This window comes from Macrotis lagotis, chromosome 1, assembly GCF_037893015.1.
Source record: "Macrotis lagotis isolate mMagLag1 chromosome 1, bilby.v1.9.chrom.fasta, whole genome shotgun sequence".
NCBI classification, from domain to species: domain Eukaryota; kingdom Metazoa; phylum Chordata; class Mammalia; order Peramelemorphia; family Peramelidae; genus Macrotis; species Macrotis lagotis.
The window spans coordinates 79,730,780-79,745,882 of NC_133658.1; the positions used below are offsets into that span (position 1 = coordinate 79,730,780).

Here is a 15,103-nt window from a genome sequence, read left to right on the forward strand (position 1 = left end):
TAACTCTCTTTTCCTACTCTTCCTCTTCCTCACTCTAACTTTATCTCTCTCTCTCTCTCTCTCTCTCTCTCTCTCTCTCTCTCTCTCTCTCCAGACCGATGCTAATGTCCAACTGTATTGTATAAGAAAGTTTGGGGGTAAAGTAGGGGTTCACTGAAAATGTGTGTATTTTCCAATATTACTAGTCCTAAGAATCTATATCGGGGAGGGAGGGGGGCCAGCTAAGTGGCACAATGAATACAGCACTGGCCCTGGAGTTAGGAGGATCTGAATTCAAATCTAACCTCTGACAATAATTGCTTAGCTTTGTGACCTTGGCCAAGTCACTTTACCCCATTGTCTAAAATAAATATTTTTTTGAAAAAATTAATCTAAGGCAAGACTTGATTTTAATCTGCTCTGCCATTCTATATCTTCTATATGCTCAAATGACTGGTTTTGGTGATCGAAGTCTATAGGATAATTATAGCATTAGATATGATATATAGACATAGATAACTAGATAGTTAACAATATGCTAGATGCAATACAAACTTAGAATTTCAGCAATAGAGACTGACAGAATTGAAAGGGTGTGTAAATATAATTTAATCCAATCTTCCCATTTTGCAAACTGAAATACCATGACAAAAAGCAGAAAAATAAGATGCCCATGGTCCTTTCTGATTTATGAGAAAGTCTTCATAGAGTACTTCACTTTTTAATAATGATAATAATCATAACAATAACTAGCATTTATATGTCACTTTAAATTTCGTTAGGTAACCTCCAGATATCTCATTTCATCTTTCCCTCTCTGAGAGATAAATATTGGTATTAGCCCTATGTAACATATGAGGGAATTAAGGGTGAGAGAAGTTAAGTGATTTGTTCTGTGTCACATAGTTAATATATAAGACCAGAGCTGAAGTTCTTCCTAATTCTAGGTCCTCAACTCTATTCACTGAGCCAAGCAGCTAACACTTTAGAGCACAGATCAAAACAGTACCATGATTACTTTTGTTTTATGACTCCTTAAACAGAAATATGTTAATATAACTCCCATAGTTTCATCATAGAAGCATTTATTTATTTCATTATATTGTTCAATAAGTTCAACTTTCTTACAATAGAATCATGGGTTGGAAAAACAAGACCACTGTCTCTGAGTTTCTCCTTATGGGACTATTTGAAGGATCAGAGCATCAACAACTACTCTTCTGGCTATTTCTGCTCATGTATCTGGTTACTGTGATTGGAAATCTGCTCATCATTGTGGCTGTTGCTTTCAACACTCATCTCCATACTCCTATGTACTACTTTCTAGCCAACTTATCTTTTACTGATGTCAACTTCATCTCTACCATAGTCCCCAAGATGTTGGTGAATATCCAAACTCAGAATAACTCCATCTCTTATTCTGACTGCCTAACACAGTTATATTTTTTTATCATGTTTGGTTCAGTAGATGAGTTTCTCCTGGCCACAATGGCATATGACCGTTATGTAGCCATTTGTTACCCACTCCATTATGCAGTAATGATGAGACCTCAGCTTTGTTTCCTCTTGATTTCAATTTCATGGGCTATTAATGGCCTTCATTCCCTCTTACATACATTGTTAATGAATGAACTAGTCTTCTGTGCTAAAAATGAAATTTCCCACTTCTTCTGTGACCTGAACCCCCTGCTGAAACTGTCCTGTACTGATATCTTCATTAATGAACTAATGATCCTCACCATTGGTGGTCTTGCTGGCATGACTCCTTTTATCTGTATAATCATATCTTATATGTATATATCCTTGGCTATCCTAAGAATGCCATCTGCAAAAGGGAAGCAGAAAGCCTTTTCAACTTGCAGCTCCCACCTTTCTGTAGTAGCTCTCTTTTTTGGGACTGTCTTTGGAGTATATTTTAGTCCTTCATCCAACCACTCATCCCACAGTGACATCATTGCATCTGTAATGTACACGGTGGTGACCCCAATGCTGAACCCTTTTATCTACACCCTGAGGAACAGGGATATGAAAGCAGCCCTACAAAGACTCTTTTAAGTCTCATTCTTGAGGACTAAGATATCTAAAATTGTGTCTCTTCTCTTCTGCTCTCCAAACTGAGTAGCAGGAGGGCGTCAATTTCAAAGAATGTTCCCAAAGGCAAAGTATTTTGATTCATTCAGATTTCATCAATTATCTTAAGTTAACTCAGGTTTTTCTATCTGGGTTGACAAGTTTGAATTTGGATAAACATACTAATAATATATATTTCTATTGTTGAATATTCAAAAATAATAAAATGTTAAGATAAATAATCAATCTTACAGAAGCTTAGTAACAGAAAAAGAGAGATAAAGCTACAGATAAATTCCATTTTGATGTCCCTTCTCAACATAGTCTGGTTGTCAGACTAGGGATTTCTGGTCATCTGAATATAAAATGACATCTGGTCACCTATTTCCCTATTATTTTACTTATATTTACTTCTCACCTTTTATTTATCTATCATCTGGATATATTCAAATCTGTGTCAGATAAACCCTGACTCAACAACATATGCTGTGATAATGAGATTTCTATTCAGAATCTACAACACAGACTTAGTTCTTTACCTAATTTTATGGCTAACTTAGCTATTAACAAGCCTTTTAGTCTCAGTTTCATATGTGTAGAATGAAGGAGCTGCACTGAATAAGTTATGAACATTTATATCACTAACTAAAGGTATCTTTTCAAAATGAAAAAGAATGAATGTTGAAATCAAACAGTAATCTGATGAGCCACTAGTGGGGGTGGGTCTATTAAGGAGAATAAGGAAGGACCGGGATGTTTCCTTCTGAATCTAATGATAGTAAACAAAAATGCCTGTATACACACACACACACACACACACACACACACACACACACACACACACACATTATATATATATATATATATATATATATACATATATATATATACATGTTTATATATAAATATATATATATATGAAGAGACAGAGAGACAGAGAGAAAGTTGAGAACTATAAGTTAGAGCTATGATCATGTTCCAATACAAAGCAACATGAATATAGACATTTAACTCTATGTAACTTCTCAGTTCCCCACTGCCAATAGCATCACTTTTCTTGTTCACCTCTAAGCTTTTGTGTTTTTTTCTTGAAGTCAAACACCCAGAAAAAGGGCAGAATACCTTCTTCAGAAACAACATTAAAAGTTGCAAATCTCATTTTTATTCTTATTTGAGGGCTGAGTAAAAATTATACTAAATGACAGCCTATATGGTGATTTCAATTCCATTCTTGAATGAATCAGCTGAAGCAACCAAGTCAAATTCTGTGTTAGAAATATTGGGGGAGGGGGGCAGAACAAGGGGAATGATTGTTAACACTAGAAAGGAGCTTCCATATATCATTCTTCAGATACTGAAAGGGAAGTTTTCCCAGTCCCTCTTAATTCTATTGCTTTTCCTTTGTGATTATCTCCACTTTATTCTGTATATGGCCTATTTGTACATAATTATTTGATGTTGTCTACCCCCTTTAGATTTTGAGCTCTTCAAGAATGTCTTCACCTTTGTTTGCATTCCCAGTGTTTATTGACTATGAAATCTTTTGATACTAGCATTTGAATTTTTAATGTTGTTCTGCAAAAGATATCATTACTGTAGACTAAAATTGCAGTTTGCTTAGAATTTGAATACACAGAATAATCGTGAGACCTTTTCAGTAAATAGTAATTGCTAATGTTCAGTATGTTGTTAAAGAATTCATTGTTTCCTATAAACATGTGTTATTTGAATAATATGGACATTTGGAGGGCAGTTAGGTGGCATAATGGATAGAGCACCAGCCAAGGAGTCAGAAGGACCTGAGTTCAAATCCAGCCTCATAAACTTAATAATTGACTAGCTGCATGACCTTGGGCAAGACACTTAACCCCATTGCATTGAACAAATAATTATTTTAAAACTAATATGCACACTTGAAGAAAGCAAATGGAGTATTCCCTTAGGTAGTATGGCAAAACTTTCATAATATCAACACTTCAAAAATAATGCTATATCATAATTGGAAGGAACTTCATGAGAAGGGTATAACTTGGACATGACCAGAATATTTCCAAGTCTTGCATGTCTGGGATTCCAGATCAAGCAGTATTGAAAGTTTACCCAGGTATGTTAGACCCAAGCCCAAAGCTGAGTAGTGTAAACTCCAAAATAAAAGCCAATCCACAATAATACAATCTATAACTTTTCTTATCTTTGTTTGATTTCTATAATTACCATAGTTTTTTGGGTGTTCTTTTGTGGGGATCAAATATATCATCTGGCTAGCATTCCAGACTTTTCGTATTTATTTGTTTGTTTGTTTGTTTGTTTGTTTGTTTTGCAAAGCAATGGGAATAAGTGGCTTGCCCAAGGTCACACAGCTGGGTATTTATTAAGAGTCTGAGGTCAGTTTTGAACTCAGGTACTCCTGACTCCAGGGCCGGTGCTCTATCCACTGTACCACCTAGCCACCCCAAGACTTTCTATATTTAAATGAACTACTTTGATTATTAAACTACTTATATAATCAATCTGAACCTCTCAGTTTCGTTCTTCAGTAACATGTTGGAAACCATGTTTGGAGGAGTCTTGAGTATATCACAATGGAGGATGCAAAAGGAAGCAAAACATTATCCCTGACCTCAAGGAGTTTACAATCTTTAAGATGCAAGCAATCATATACAAAGTTAGCTAAATGCAAGATATAATTAGAAGAAAGAAGGCATTGAAATTGAGGGGTTGAAGAAGACCTTGCAGAAAGGGGATTTTAGTTGGGGTTTAAAGAAGTCACGGAGGTCTATAGTCAGAGTTAAGGAGAAGAGTATTCTAGATATGGTTGTATGCCAGGGAAAAATTCTCAGAGCTGAGAAATGGAGTAGGTTGTTGACTGCTCACTCACTACCTATTTGTGAACATTAGTGTATTGTGACATTTTATGCTGGGTGGCATGAGGTCCCTTCCAAATATGAAACTGCACTTATTTTGAGCCCTAGAAATCATGAAGAAGTTGCCATACTACCTTTGTGAGCACTCAGGTTATTAAAGTCAATGCCAAATTATCATGCCGCAGCAGTACATTATGAAAATAAGTCCTGCTCATAGGGGAAAATGACTTCTTTATCACCAAACTGAACATTAGGTTATGTAAAATACCATTTGCTCAAAAGGTCACAAGATCATACTATGTACTGATTAGGTAGGCTCAAATACTAATATTAAATTATTTCAGAATCAATCGATAAATATTTATTAAGCATGACTATATTCCAGGAACTGTTCTAAGTGCTGGGGATATAAACCAAGGTGAAGACGTTCCTGTTCTTGAAGAGCTCACCATCTAGAGTTGTAGATAGCTTCAAATAATTATGTACAAACAAGCCATATACAGTATAATTTGTAAATAATCAACAAAAGAAAAACAATACAGTGAAGAGGGGTGGGGAAAACTGCCTAAACATCTAAAAGAATATATGGAAACTCCTTCTGATGTTAACAATTACCCTCACTCCATTCCACAACATTTCAAATAACAGGGTCAACTCCTTGGATTTTATTTAATTTTTCTCCCTTAAGTCCTAGGGATTGACCTGTTTACTTCAGTTGATTCATTCTTAAATGGATTGATTGAAATTGAAAAAGCTATGTAAGTCTGTCATTTGGATTGCTTTTCAGTCATGCCTCAAAAAATGGAATTGAGAGTTAAATTTTTTGATGTTGTTTCTGCTAAAATTGCAATTGTTTTTTACTTATATGGCTTGGCTTTGAGAACTTTTTTAATTTATGGAATGAAACAAACATTTACAAAACTTTAAAAAAAATGATTGCAACCTGAAATTCAAATCTACCATGTATAACTTTCTCTTCATTTTAAACATACAACAATATTATCATGTAACTTTTTTTCATCCTCACTCCCCTCCAGAGATGGCCACTATTTGATACAAGAGATATGTGTATGTGTATGTGTGTGTTTGTGTGTGTGTGTGTGTGTGTGTGTGTGTGTGTGTGTGTGTGCAGAGCATCCAAGCATATTACACTGTCATGGTTTAAGGTCTTACTTTGTACCTCAGATAGGTGACGTGATTAAGTTTGCTTACACCATCTACACTCTCTTTTCTCAAAGACAAATAAATCTGTAGCATCATCAACTCATCAACTAAAGGGAATTTGGTTAAGAGCCAAATGGTTAGAGGGAGTTGAAGAAGGTTTCAGGGATAAAGGACACAAAGAAATGGTCCCTCTTGAGTGAAATGAAATATCCTTTCTAGGGACCTCAGGAACCAAAACTAAAGGATGGGAAGCACTGATCCTTCCAATATTAGGAAAGAATGATTCTGAGACATGGGCTAAAATGATCTTAAAGGACACAAAAAGCAGTCCTTCCTGAATCAAATGAAAAAACCCCCCTTGTCTAGGATTCAGGGGGCTCAGGGACCATGACAGAAGAATGAAAAGCACTGATCCCTCCAATAAAAAGGTGAATGGATTCTAATATTAACATTATTAAGAATGTGCTAATAAGAATCCCCAAAACTGAGATTTTTCTCTTGATTCCAGGGGAGAGAAGCAGGCAAGGGTTAACACTGAGAGGCTGGTTCTTATGTCAACTAGAGCAGAACCTCTAAGTCCTCCAGGGAAAAAAAGAAATCTTCAACAGGAGTCATGGGAATAAGGTGTATGGCCTACGTATCTCCCTCCATTTGCTACAGGTCGTACCAGTCCTCCCTGGAGCCTAGTGATGTTGTGTGATCAGGACTGTATTCTTCCTAGGGTGCTTTCTGGCACCAACTTCTGGTCTTCTCTTTCTTGACCAAAACAACTATGAGTTGATACAGATCCAGATACATGAGTCTATAAATATAGGGTAAGTTGGAACTGCTTAACAACATCTATGGTTCCTCCCCGGTGCTAGTATATTCTTTGGCAATAGACTGGAGTGTTCTACACTCTCATGCTTAAAAGAATAGATTCCAATCAAGTCACTATCTTGTACATTAAAAGGGAGGATAGGAACTGGGAAGCTAGTGAGTATATTGTAGGTAGTTAGGTAGATTGGTTAAGGGAGTTTTCAAATGATTTAATCTTTCCTTCACTGATTCTAATTCAGGCTTATACTCTCTTTCCCTTATCTTTGAGTACCATTTATCAAAGCTATACCACTCAAGAGGTGGAAGTTTCCTTATTCCTCAGTTTCTACCTTAAATTCTCAAATCTACCATAAAGCAATAATCGCCAAAACCCTTTGGTAATGACTTAAGAAGTAGAGTGGTGGATCAGTAAAACAGATTAGGTACAAAAGATAGAGTAAAACAGATTAGATACAGTAATAAATAATCACAGCAACCTTTGATGAATACAAAGACACCATTTTGGGGATAAGAACTCACTATTTAACAAAAACTTCTGGGACAACTGGAAAACAATAGGACAAAAAATAGGTTTAGACCAAAAGCTAACACATTATACCAAGGTAAGGTAAAAAATGGATGCATGATTTAGATATAATGAGTGACTCCACAAAAAAATTATTAGAGCAAGGAATAGTTTACCTCTCAGATCTAAGGGGAGGGGAAGATTTCATGACCAAGTAAGAAATGAACAGAGTTATGAAATATAAAATAAATAATTTTATTATATTAAAATAAAAAGTTTTATACACACAATACCAATGCAATCAAGATTAAAAGAAAGTGGAAAACTGGAAAGCATTCTATACAGCAAGTGTCCCTGGATAAAAGCCTCATTTCCCAAATTTATAAAGAATTGTGTCAAATTTATAAGAACACATACCTTTCCCCCAACTGACAAATGGTCAAAGGATATGACAAGAGAGTTATCAGATGAAAAGGTCAGTTATCTATAGACATATGAAAAATTCTCTATATCGTTATTGATTAAAGAAATTCAAATTAAAACAACTCTGAGGTACCACCTTCCAGATAGTAGATTGACAAATATTACAAAAAAAGAAAAGTGATAAATGCTGGAAAGAATTGGGAAAATCAGAACACTAATGCATTGTTGATGAAGATGTGTACTTATCCAACTATTTTGGAGATTAATTAGAATTATTCTGAAAGGACAACCAAACTGTCCATACTTTTTGATCAAGCAATATTACAAATAGATCTGAATACCAAAGAGATCATAAAAAAGGAAAAAGGCCATATAAATGCAAAAATATTCATAGCATCACTTTTTATGGCAGTAAAAAAATTAGACATTGAGATGTTGCCCATCAAATGGGAGATGGCTGAACAAGTTGTACTATAATATGAATGTAATGTAATACTATTGTACAATACGAAATGATGAATAATACACCAGAAAAATATGGAAAGACTTAAATGAACTGATGCTGAGTGAAGTGAACAATACAAAAGAACATCATACAATATCAGCAAGATTTTATGATGATCCACTATGAATGACTCAGCTCTTAAAGCATAAAAAGTACAACTGGCCAAATGATAAGTAACCATAAAAGCTAACTTTAAAATTAGAATAGGGCAATTGCAAATTAATGACTCTATGAGACATCAAGAATTTATCAAACAAAATGACAAGATTTTTAAAAAATAGGTTAACTGCAAAATATCTCATCAGAAAAATAATTGACCTAGAAAATAGATCTGGGAGAGACAACAGCATTGAGCTTACCTAAAATCCATAATCAAAAGGAGGATCTGGGTAACATCTTTCATGAAATTATCAAGGAAAACTGTCCTGATGTCTTTGAAACAGAGGGCAAAATAGGCATTAAAAGAATCCATCAATAAACTTAGGAAAAAGTTCCCATAAAAACTTGAAGGAATATTATGAGCAAATTTCAGAACTATCAGGTCAAGCAAAAAATATCAAATGGCCATAAAGGAAATAATTCAAATATTGGGGAGCCACAATTACCATTACAAAAGACTTAGTGTCTCTAACATTAAAAGATAAGTCAGAGGTCATAGAACATGATATTCTGTAGACATAGAAGAAAAGAGTACAACCAAAACTCACTTACCCAGAAAAAAGACGACTATCTAATGAAGTAGAAGAATGTCAAGTTTTCTTAAGAAGAAAACCAGAATTGAAAAAAAAAATGATCTTCAATATCAAGATTAAAGAGAAGTATAAAAAGTAAAAGGAAGAAAGGAAACATAAGGGATGCAATATAACTAAAGTGTTTACATCCCTACATGGGAAGATGATACTTGTAATTCTTTAAAATAATAATGCATCTAGAAGAATTATGCCTCGACTTAAGGAATGGATATGAGGTGAATTTGAGGGAATGACATATAAAAACTTTAATTAAGAGATGAGAAAAAGGACTACACTATATGCAGAAAGAAGGAAGAGATAAAATGAGGCAAATTATTTCACAAGAAGATACCTGAAATGCCTATTACAGTGGAGGGGAAGAAAGGAGGGTGGACAATGGACTTTGATTAAACCTTTCATTCATCAGAATTAGCTATAGAAATCCACATCATCCAACAGATAAATAAGAGGGAAGGAGACAAAATAAAGTGGGAAGACATGATTATTAGAAGGGGGACAGAAGAATAACACTGATAACTAGGGGAAAGGGGTAAAGAGGCAGGAGAATGGAAAAAATAGAAGGGAGGGAAAAACATAGGTGGTAATCATAACTATGTGAATGGGGTGACTACTCCCATAAGATGAAAGCAAATACCACAGTGGAGCAAAAGCGATAATCTTACAATATGTTGTTTACAAGAAGCACACTTGAAACAGAGAGACACAAACAGAGTAAAGGTAAATACCTAGAACAGAATCTATTATGCTTTAGCAGAAGTAAAATTAAAAAAAGCAAGGATAGCAATACTGATCTCAGGCAAAGTAAAAGCACAAGTAGACTTAATTAAAAGAGATAAAGAAAGTGAATATTGCTAAAATGGATTATAGACAATGAATTATATCAATACTAAACCTATGCACCAAGTGATACAGCATCCAGATTTTTAAAATAAAAGTTAATTGAGTTACAGCATGAAATAGACATTGAAATTATACTAATGGGGGGGAGCAGCTAGCTGGTGCAATGGAAGGAGCACTAGCCTTGATGTCAGGAGGATCTGAGTTCAAATCCAATCTCAGATATTTAATACTTATTTAGCTGTATGACTTTGGGCAAGTCACTTAACATATTGCTTTACAAAAAAATGAAAATTTAAGTTAAAAAAAAGAAATTATACTAATGGATGATTTCCACTGTCTACTCTCAGAATTTGATAAATCCGACAAAAAATAATAAAAAAAGAAATGAAGGTTATGATAGGATATTAGAAAAGTTAGATATGACAGGTTTTTGCAGAAAACTGAATGAGAACAGAAATTACCTTTTATCAACATCATTTAGCACCAATACAAAATTTGACCATGAATTAGGACATAAAACCTCAAAAGCAAATGTAGGAAGGCAAAAATAGTGAATATGTCCTTTGGGATTATAATGCAGTAGAGAGATTAAAGATTAATTGGACACTAAATAAACAACCTAAAGAATTAGTGCATCAAAGAATAAATCATAGAAACAATTAATAAAAAGAATGAAAACAACAAGACAAAACACCAAAATTTACAGAAGGCAGTTAAAGCAGTACTTTGGGGAAATTTTAGTTCTCTAAATTCTTACATCAACAAAATAAAGAAAGGACAGAATGATATATCCATGAGATAGCTTTGATTGGTTCTTGATGTTTCATACGTGCAACTAAAAAAAAGACTAGAAGAACAAATTAAAAATTCTCAGTTGACCACCACATTGGAAATCTTGAAAACCAAAGATGATATATTATGTAATTAGATATTCATGAATAATATATGAATATTATATTATATTTTAGTTAATACAATTAATATAATGATAAATAATATAATTATGATTGTATAATACAATTAATTTAAATAAATGATTATAAAAATAATATTTATGAATTATATAATTTCAAAATATATAATTAAAACTTAGAACACTATTGAACTAATCAATAAAACATGGAGCTGGATTTAGGGGGGAGGAACCAACGATAGATAAGCCATGGGTTAATTTTATTTTTTAAAAATGAAGAAATCCATGTAAGCACTATCAAAAATGAAAAAGGTAAGATCATCACTATTGAAGAAGAAGAAATTAACACAATTATTAGAAGAATTTTCCCTAATTATGTCAATAAATCTATCTGAGAAAAATTGATAAATATTACAAAAATAAGAATCACCAGATTATCAAATTAAATAACCCTAAATTAGAGGAAGAAATTGAACAAGTTATTACTAAACTCACAATAATAATCCCCAGGGCCAGATAGGTTCACAAGTGAATTCTACAAAATGTATATATATATATATATATACATATATATATATGTATATATATATAGATATATAGATATATAATATTTGGTAAAAATTAGTATTTCTGACAAAAGACTCATTTCTTATATATATATTATATAATTATATATATGTGTGTGTATATATATATATATATATATATATATATATATATATAACTGAGTCAAATTTATTAAAAAAAAAGTCATTCCAATTGGCAACTGGTCAAAGGATATGCGTAGGGAATTTGTAGATGAGGAAATCAAATCTCCCCATAGTCATATGGAAAATTGCTCCAAATTATTACTGACTAGAGAAATGCAAATTAAAGCATCACTGAGGTACCACCTCACACCTCTCAGACTGGCCAATATGGCCAGAAAGGACAATGAGCAATGTTGGAAGGGATGTGGGAAATCAGGGACACTAAGACATTATTGGTGAAGCTGTGAACTGATCCAAAATTTCTGGAGAGCAATTTGGAATTCAGCACAAAGGGCAATAAAAATGTGCATACCCTTTGATCCAGCAATACCACTGCCGGGTTTTTATTTACAACGCCGGCTTCTTTATGCTAGTCCGTCCTCTTACTCACCAGTCCAACGCATGATGAGTCTTCGGGGTACCTCCGGCCCCCACTCTTTGATGGGGGAAGAACCAGACAGAGCGCCTGAGGTGGATAATGAGTCTTTATTCTTCTGTGATCACATTCCCGCTCCCCCAACCTCTCAGCAGACACTTTTATTCCCTCTGTCCTCCCTCCCATGAACTCTTACTCAATGAGGGGCCGAGTTCTGTAACATTCCCTTATAAGGTGATTATGTTTCCCCCGCTAAGCGACTGCCAAGCCTCTTCCCCCCGCCCCCAACATCTCCCCCTTTCTGTTTTACAAGGTTATCACTTGGTGTGACCTTAAGCGGTGCTGAGGTTAGCCTTAAGCGGTGTCATTTCTACTGGCCTCTGATAGCCGGGGGCGAGGAACCCTGTCTTAGGTCATCTCCTTCAACCCAGGACCTTGCCCGTCCTAGGCGCCCGACACCCTCAGGGCCTGTCTTAGGTGGCTGGGTTAGGAGAGGTTGCCCGTCTTGGGGTTTACCTCGTCTTACCCCTAGGTGTCACATGTCATGCATGGCGGCTAGCCAGACTTGGGGATCCTCCCCCGTCTCCATGGCCATGAAGGCTTTCTGAGTAAGAAGCATATAGCCCCTCTGTCGCCTAGCTAGGCGGCAGAAACAGACAACAAGTAGGGTGATTCCCAGAATCAGCGTCCTTGTTCACCCTCAAGGGGGTATCCTCCCGCCATCTGGCAATCCCTCCATGGTATGGGATCCTCGATGTCTTCCCCTGTGGCCACACATGAGGGGCCCCACCGAGGCAGAAGGGAGCCCCATCGATGTATTGGTCACTAGCAGGTGAGGGTAGATCGGGGAGTTCCGTGCTACCGGAAGGGGAGAGGGAATAACTCGGAGTATTCCCCATGTCGGATTTCCTTCAGATGGAGCACCTCCAAGGATCCCTACGACGATCAGAAGGCCTGAAAAAGGAAGAAATTCCTCTCACCCCGTAGGGTTGGGCATTAATCAAGGTCTCTTATCTTGTAAACAGGGAGCCATCTTTCTGGCTCTTCTATCTTATCCTCGGGATGAAATGACAGGTGGCCCTGTCTTCTGTTCTTTACCGTTACAGGGCCATGCCAACCTCCCTCTTCATCTTTCCACATGACTTTAGAGCCTGGTAGGGCCTTGGTGGGAGAGGGCAGGAGCGTTGGTTCTTTCTTAGCATGTCCTTTTGGGGAGAAAAATCTCTGGGCGGCTGTAGTGCCGTCATCCCTGACTTGTAGGAAATTCATGGTAAATAGTACCTGAGACAGGTCTGAATGGGTCAGTGACCTGCCAACTCCCCCTTTCTGTTTAAAGAGCGTAGTTTTGAGTGTGCGATTTGCTCTTTCTACCAAAGCTTGGCCAGTGGGATTGTAAGGGATCCCGGTGGAATGGGAAATGGAAAATTCTTTGCAAAAGGAAGCAAAGGCTCTCGAGGTGTAGGCAGGCCCATTATCGGTTTTGATAGCCGAGGGGACGCCTAAGACAGCCATCTGGGCATATAGATGTGAGAGAACGTGTTTAACCGCTTCTCCTGGCTGTAGAGAGGCGAAGGTGAAGGAGGAGAAGGTGTCCACCGAGACATGGATGTACTTACGACCCAGGTGAGTAATGTCCATCTGCCAAAGAGCATTGGGGCCGTCCCCACGTGGGTTAGACCCCTCTGCGGGGAGGGCTTGTCTAAAGGGAGCACAAGAAGTGCAGGAGCGCACAATTTGGCGAGCCTCCTTCCGGGGAATGCTGTATAGGCGCCGGAGCGACCTGGATGACAAGTGATACTTACCATGTGCCAGCTGGGCAGGTGTGGACAGGTTTAACAAGAGAGCCCTATCTGCCTCTGCATTGCCCTGGAATATGGGGCCGGTGGAAGAAACGTGAGAGCGCACGTGAAGAACAAACAGGGGGTGGTTTCTATCACGGAGGGAGGATTGCAGCTGTATAAGGAGTGGGCTAATGGAAGAAGTCGAGGAAATGAAGGCATCTTCTAAACGAGGGATTAGCATGGCACAATACATACTGTCAGTAATAAGATTAAAAGGGGTGTGTCTCTGTAGAGACGGAAAGCCTGAAGTATAGCATATAGTTCATTCTTCTGAGTGGAGTCAAAGGGGGTATCAAAAATCCAGGTGGCGGGTCTAGCAGGGTCATGGACCACAGCACGGCCCAACCTGGTAGCGTCAGTGAAGACATTAGGGCCGGTCACTGGTTCTGGGGACACTAGAGGGCGCGGGCGGGAAAGGTGCAGTTCAGCGAACACTCTAACCACGGGAGGTGGCGTGAGTCTGGTCTGAGAGAGGGTAGTCAGGACAGTGGCCCAAGCGATAGATCTATCAACTAGCGAGTGGGTCACCTCCTCTGGGAGGGTAAAGTTGAGGACAGGCAAGAGGCCAAAGAGACGCTGGCATCACTCTGAGGCCTGAAGGCAAAATAAGGCCAGGGCCTCCCACCGGTCCCGGATGATGCTCTTAGTGGTCCGGGGGTATAGCCATTCAAGGCATCCATGTCTCTGGAATAAACATCCCCAGCCCAGGGAACTGTCCCCCAGTGTGTGGAAGAGGACAGGCGACTCCGGGTCGTATTGAACCAAGAAGGAAGAGGTTCTGCGGAAAATTTCCGAGAGCGCCTGTCTTGCTTGGGGGGTCCAACTTCTAGGGGATGACAGATGGGAGTCGCCTTTAAGGACATCATATAGAGGTTGCATTAAGGAGGATGGGAGGGGCATAGCGGGACGCAACCACTGTATGGCGCCAACAAGCCTCTGAAAATCATTAAGAGTAGTATATCCCTCGACGTTGATCGGAGGAAGTGCCCTACTAATCTTTCCCGGAAAAATCCTATGCCCCAAGTAATCATAGGGGAAATCCATCTGTACCTTTTCCGGGGCTATGTGAAGCCCCTTCTTGCGGAGGACATGGGTGGTGCGTTGCAAGCAAGCCCGAGCCCCCGTCACAGAAGGTGCTGCAATCAAGATATCATCCATGTAATGTATGAGCATGCAATTCGGGAATTCTTTTCTGATAGGATGTAGCAGAGTATCCATGTAAAGCTGGCACAGGGTGGGGCTATTGGCCATTCCCTGAGGTAGGACGGTGAACTGATAACGTTTACTGGGGGCTTGGAAATTG

The 15,103-nt window shown here is 37.7% G+C and overlaps 1 protein-coding gene across 1 annotated transcript; it reads left to right on the forward strand.

Annotated features, from left to right (window-relative positions):
• Positions 1–1,116: 1,116 nt before the first annotated feature.
• Positions 1,117–2,034, forward strand: LOC141513711 (olfactory receptor 1G1-like). Its single transcript, XM_074223819.1, has one exon. It carries the CDS (start codon positions 1,117–1,119, stop codon positions 2,032–2,034), a length of 918 nt encoding a protein of 305 aa, XP_074079920.1.
• Positions 2,035–15,103: the final 13,069 nt, after the last annotated feature.

What these genes read in the sequence shown, in the direction of transcription:
- LOC141513711 (XM_074223819.1), top strand. Translation starts at nt 1,117, where the DNA reads ATGGGTTGGAAAAACAAGACCACTGTCTCTGAGTTTCTCCTTATGGGA.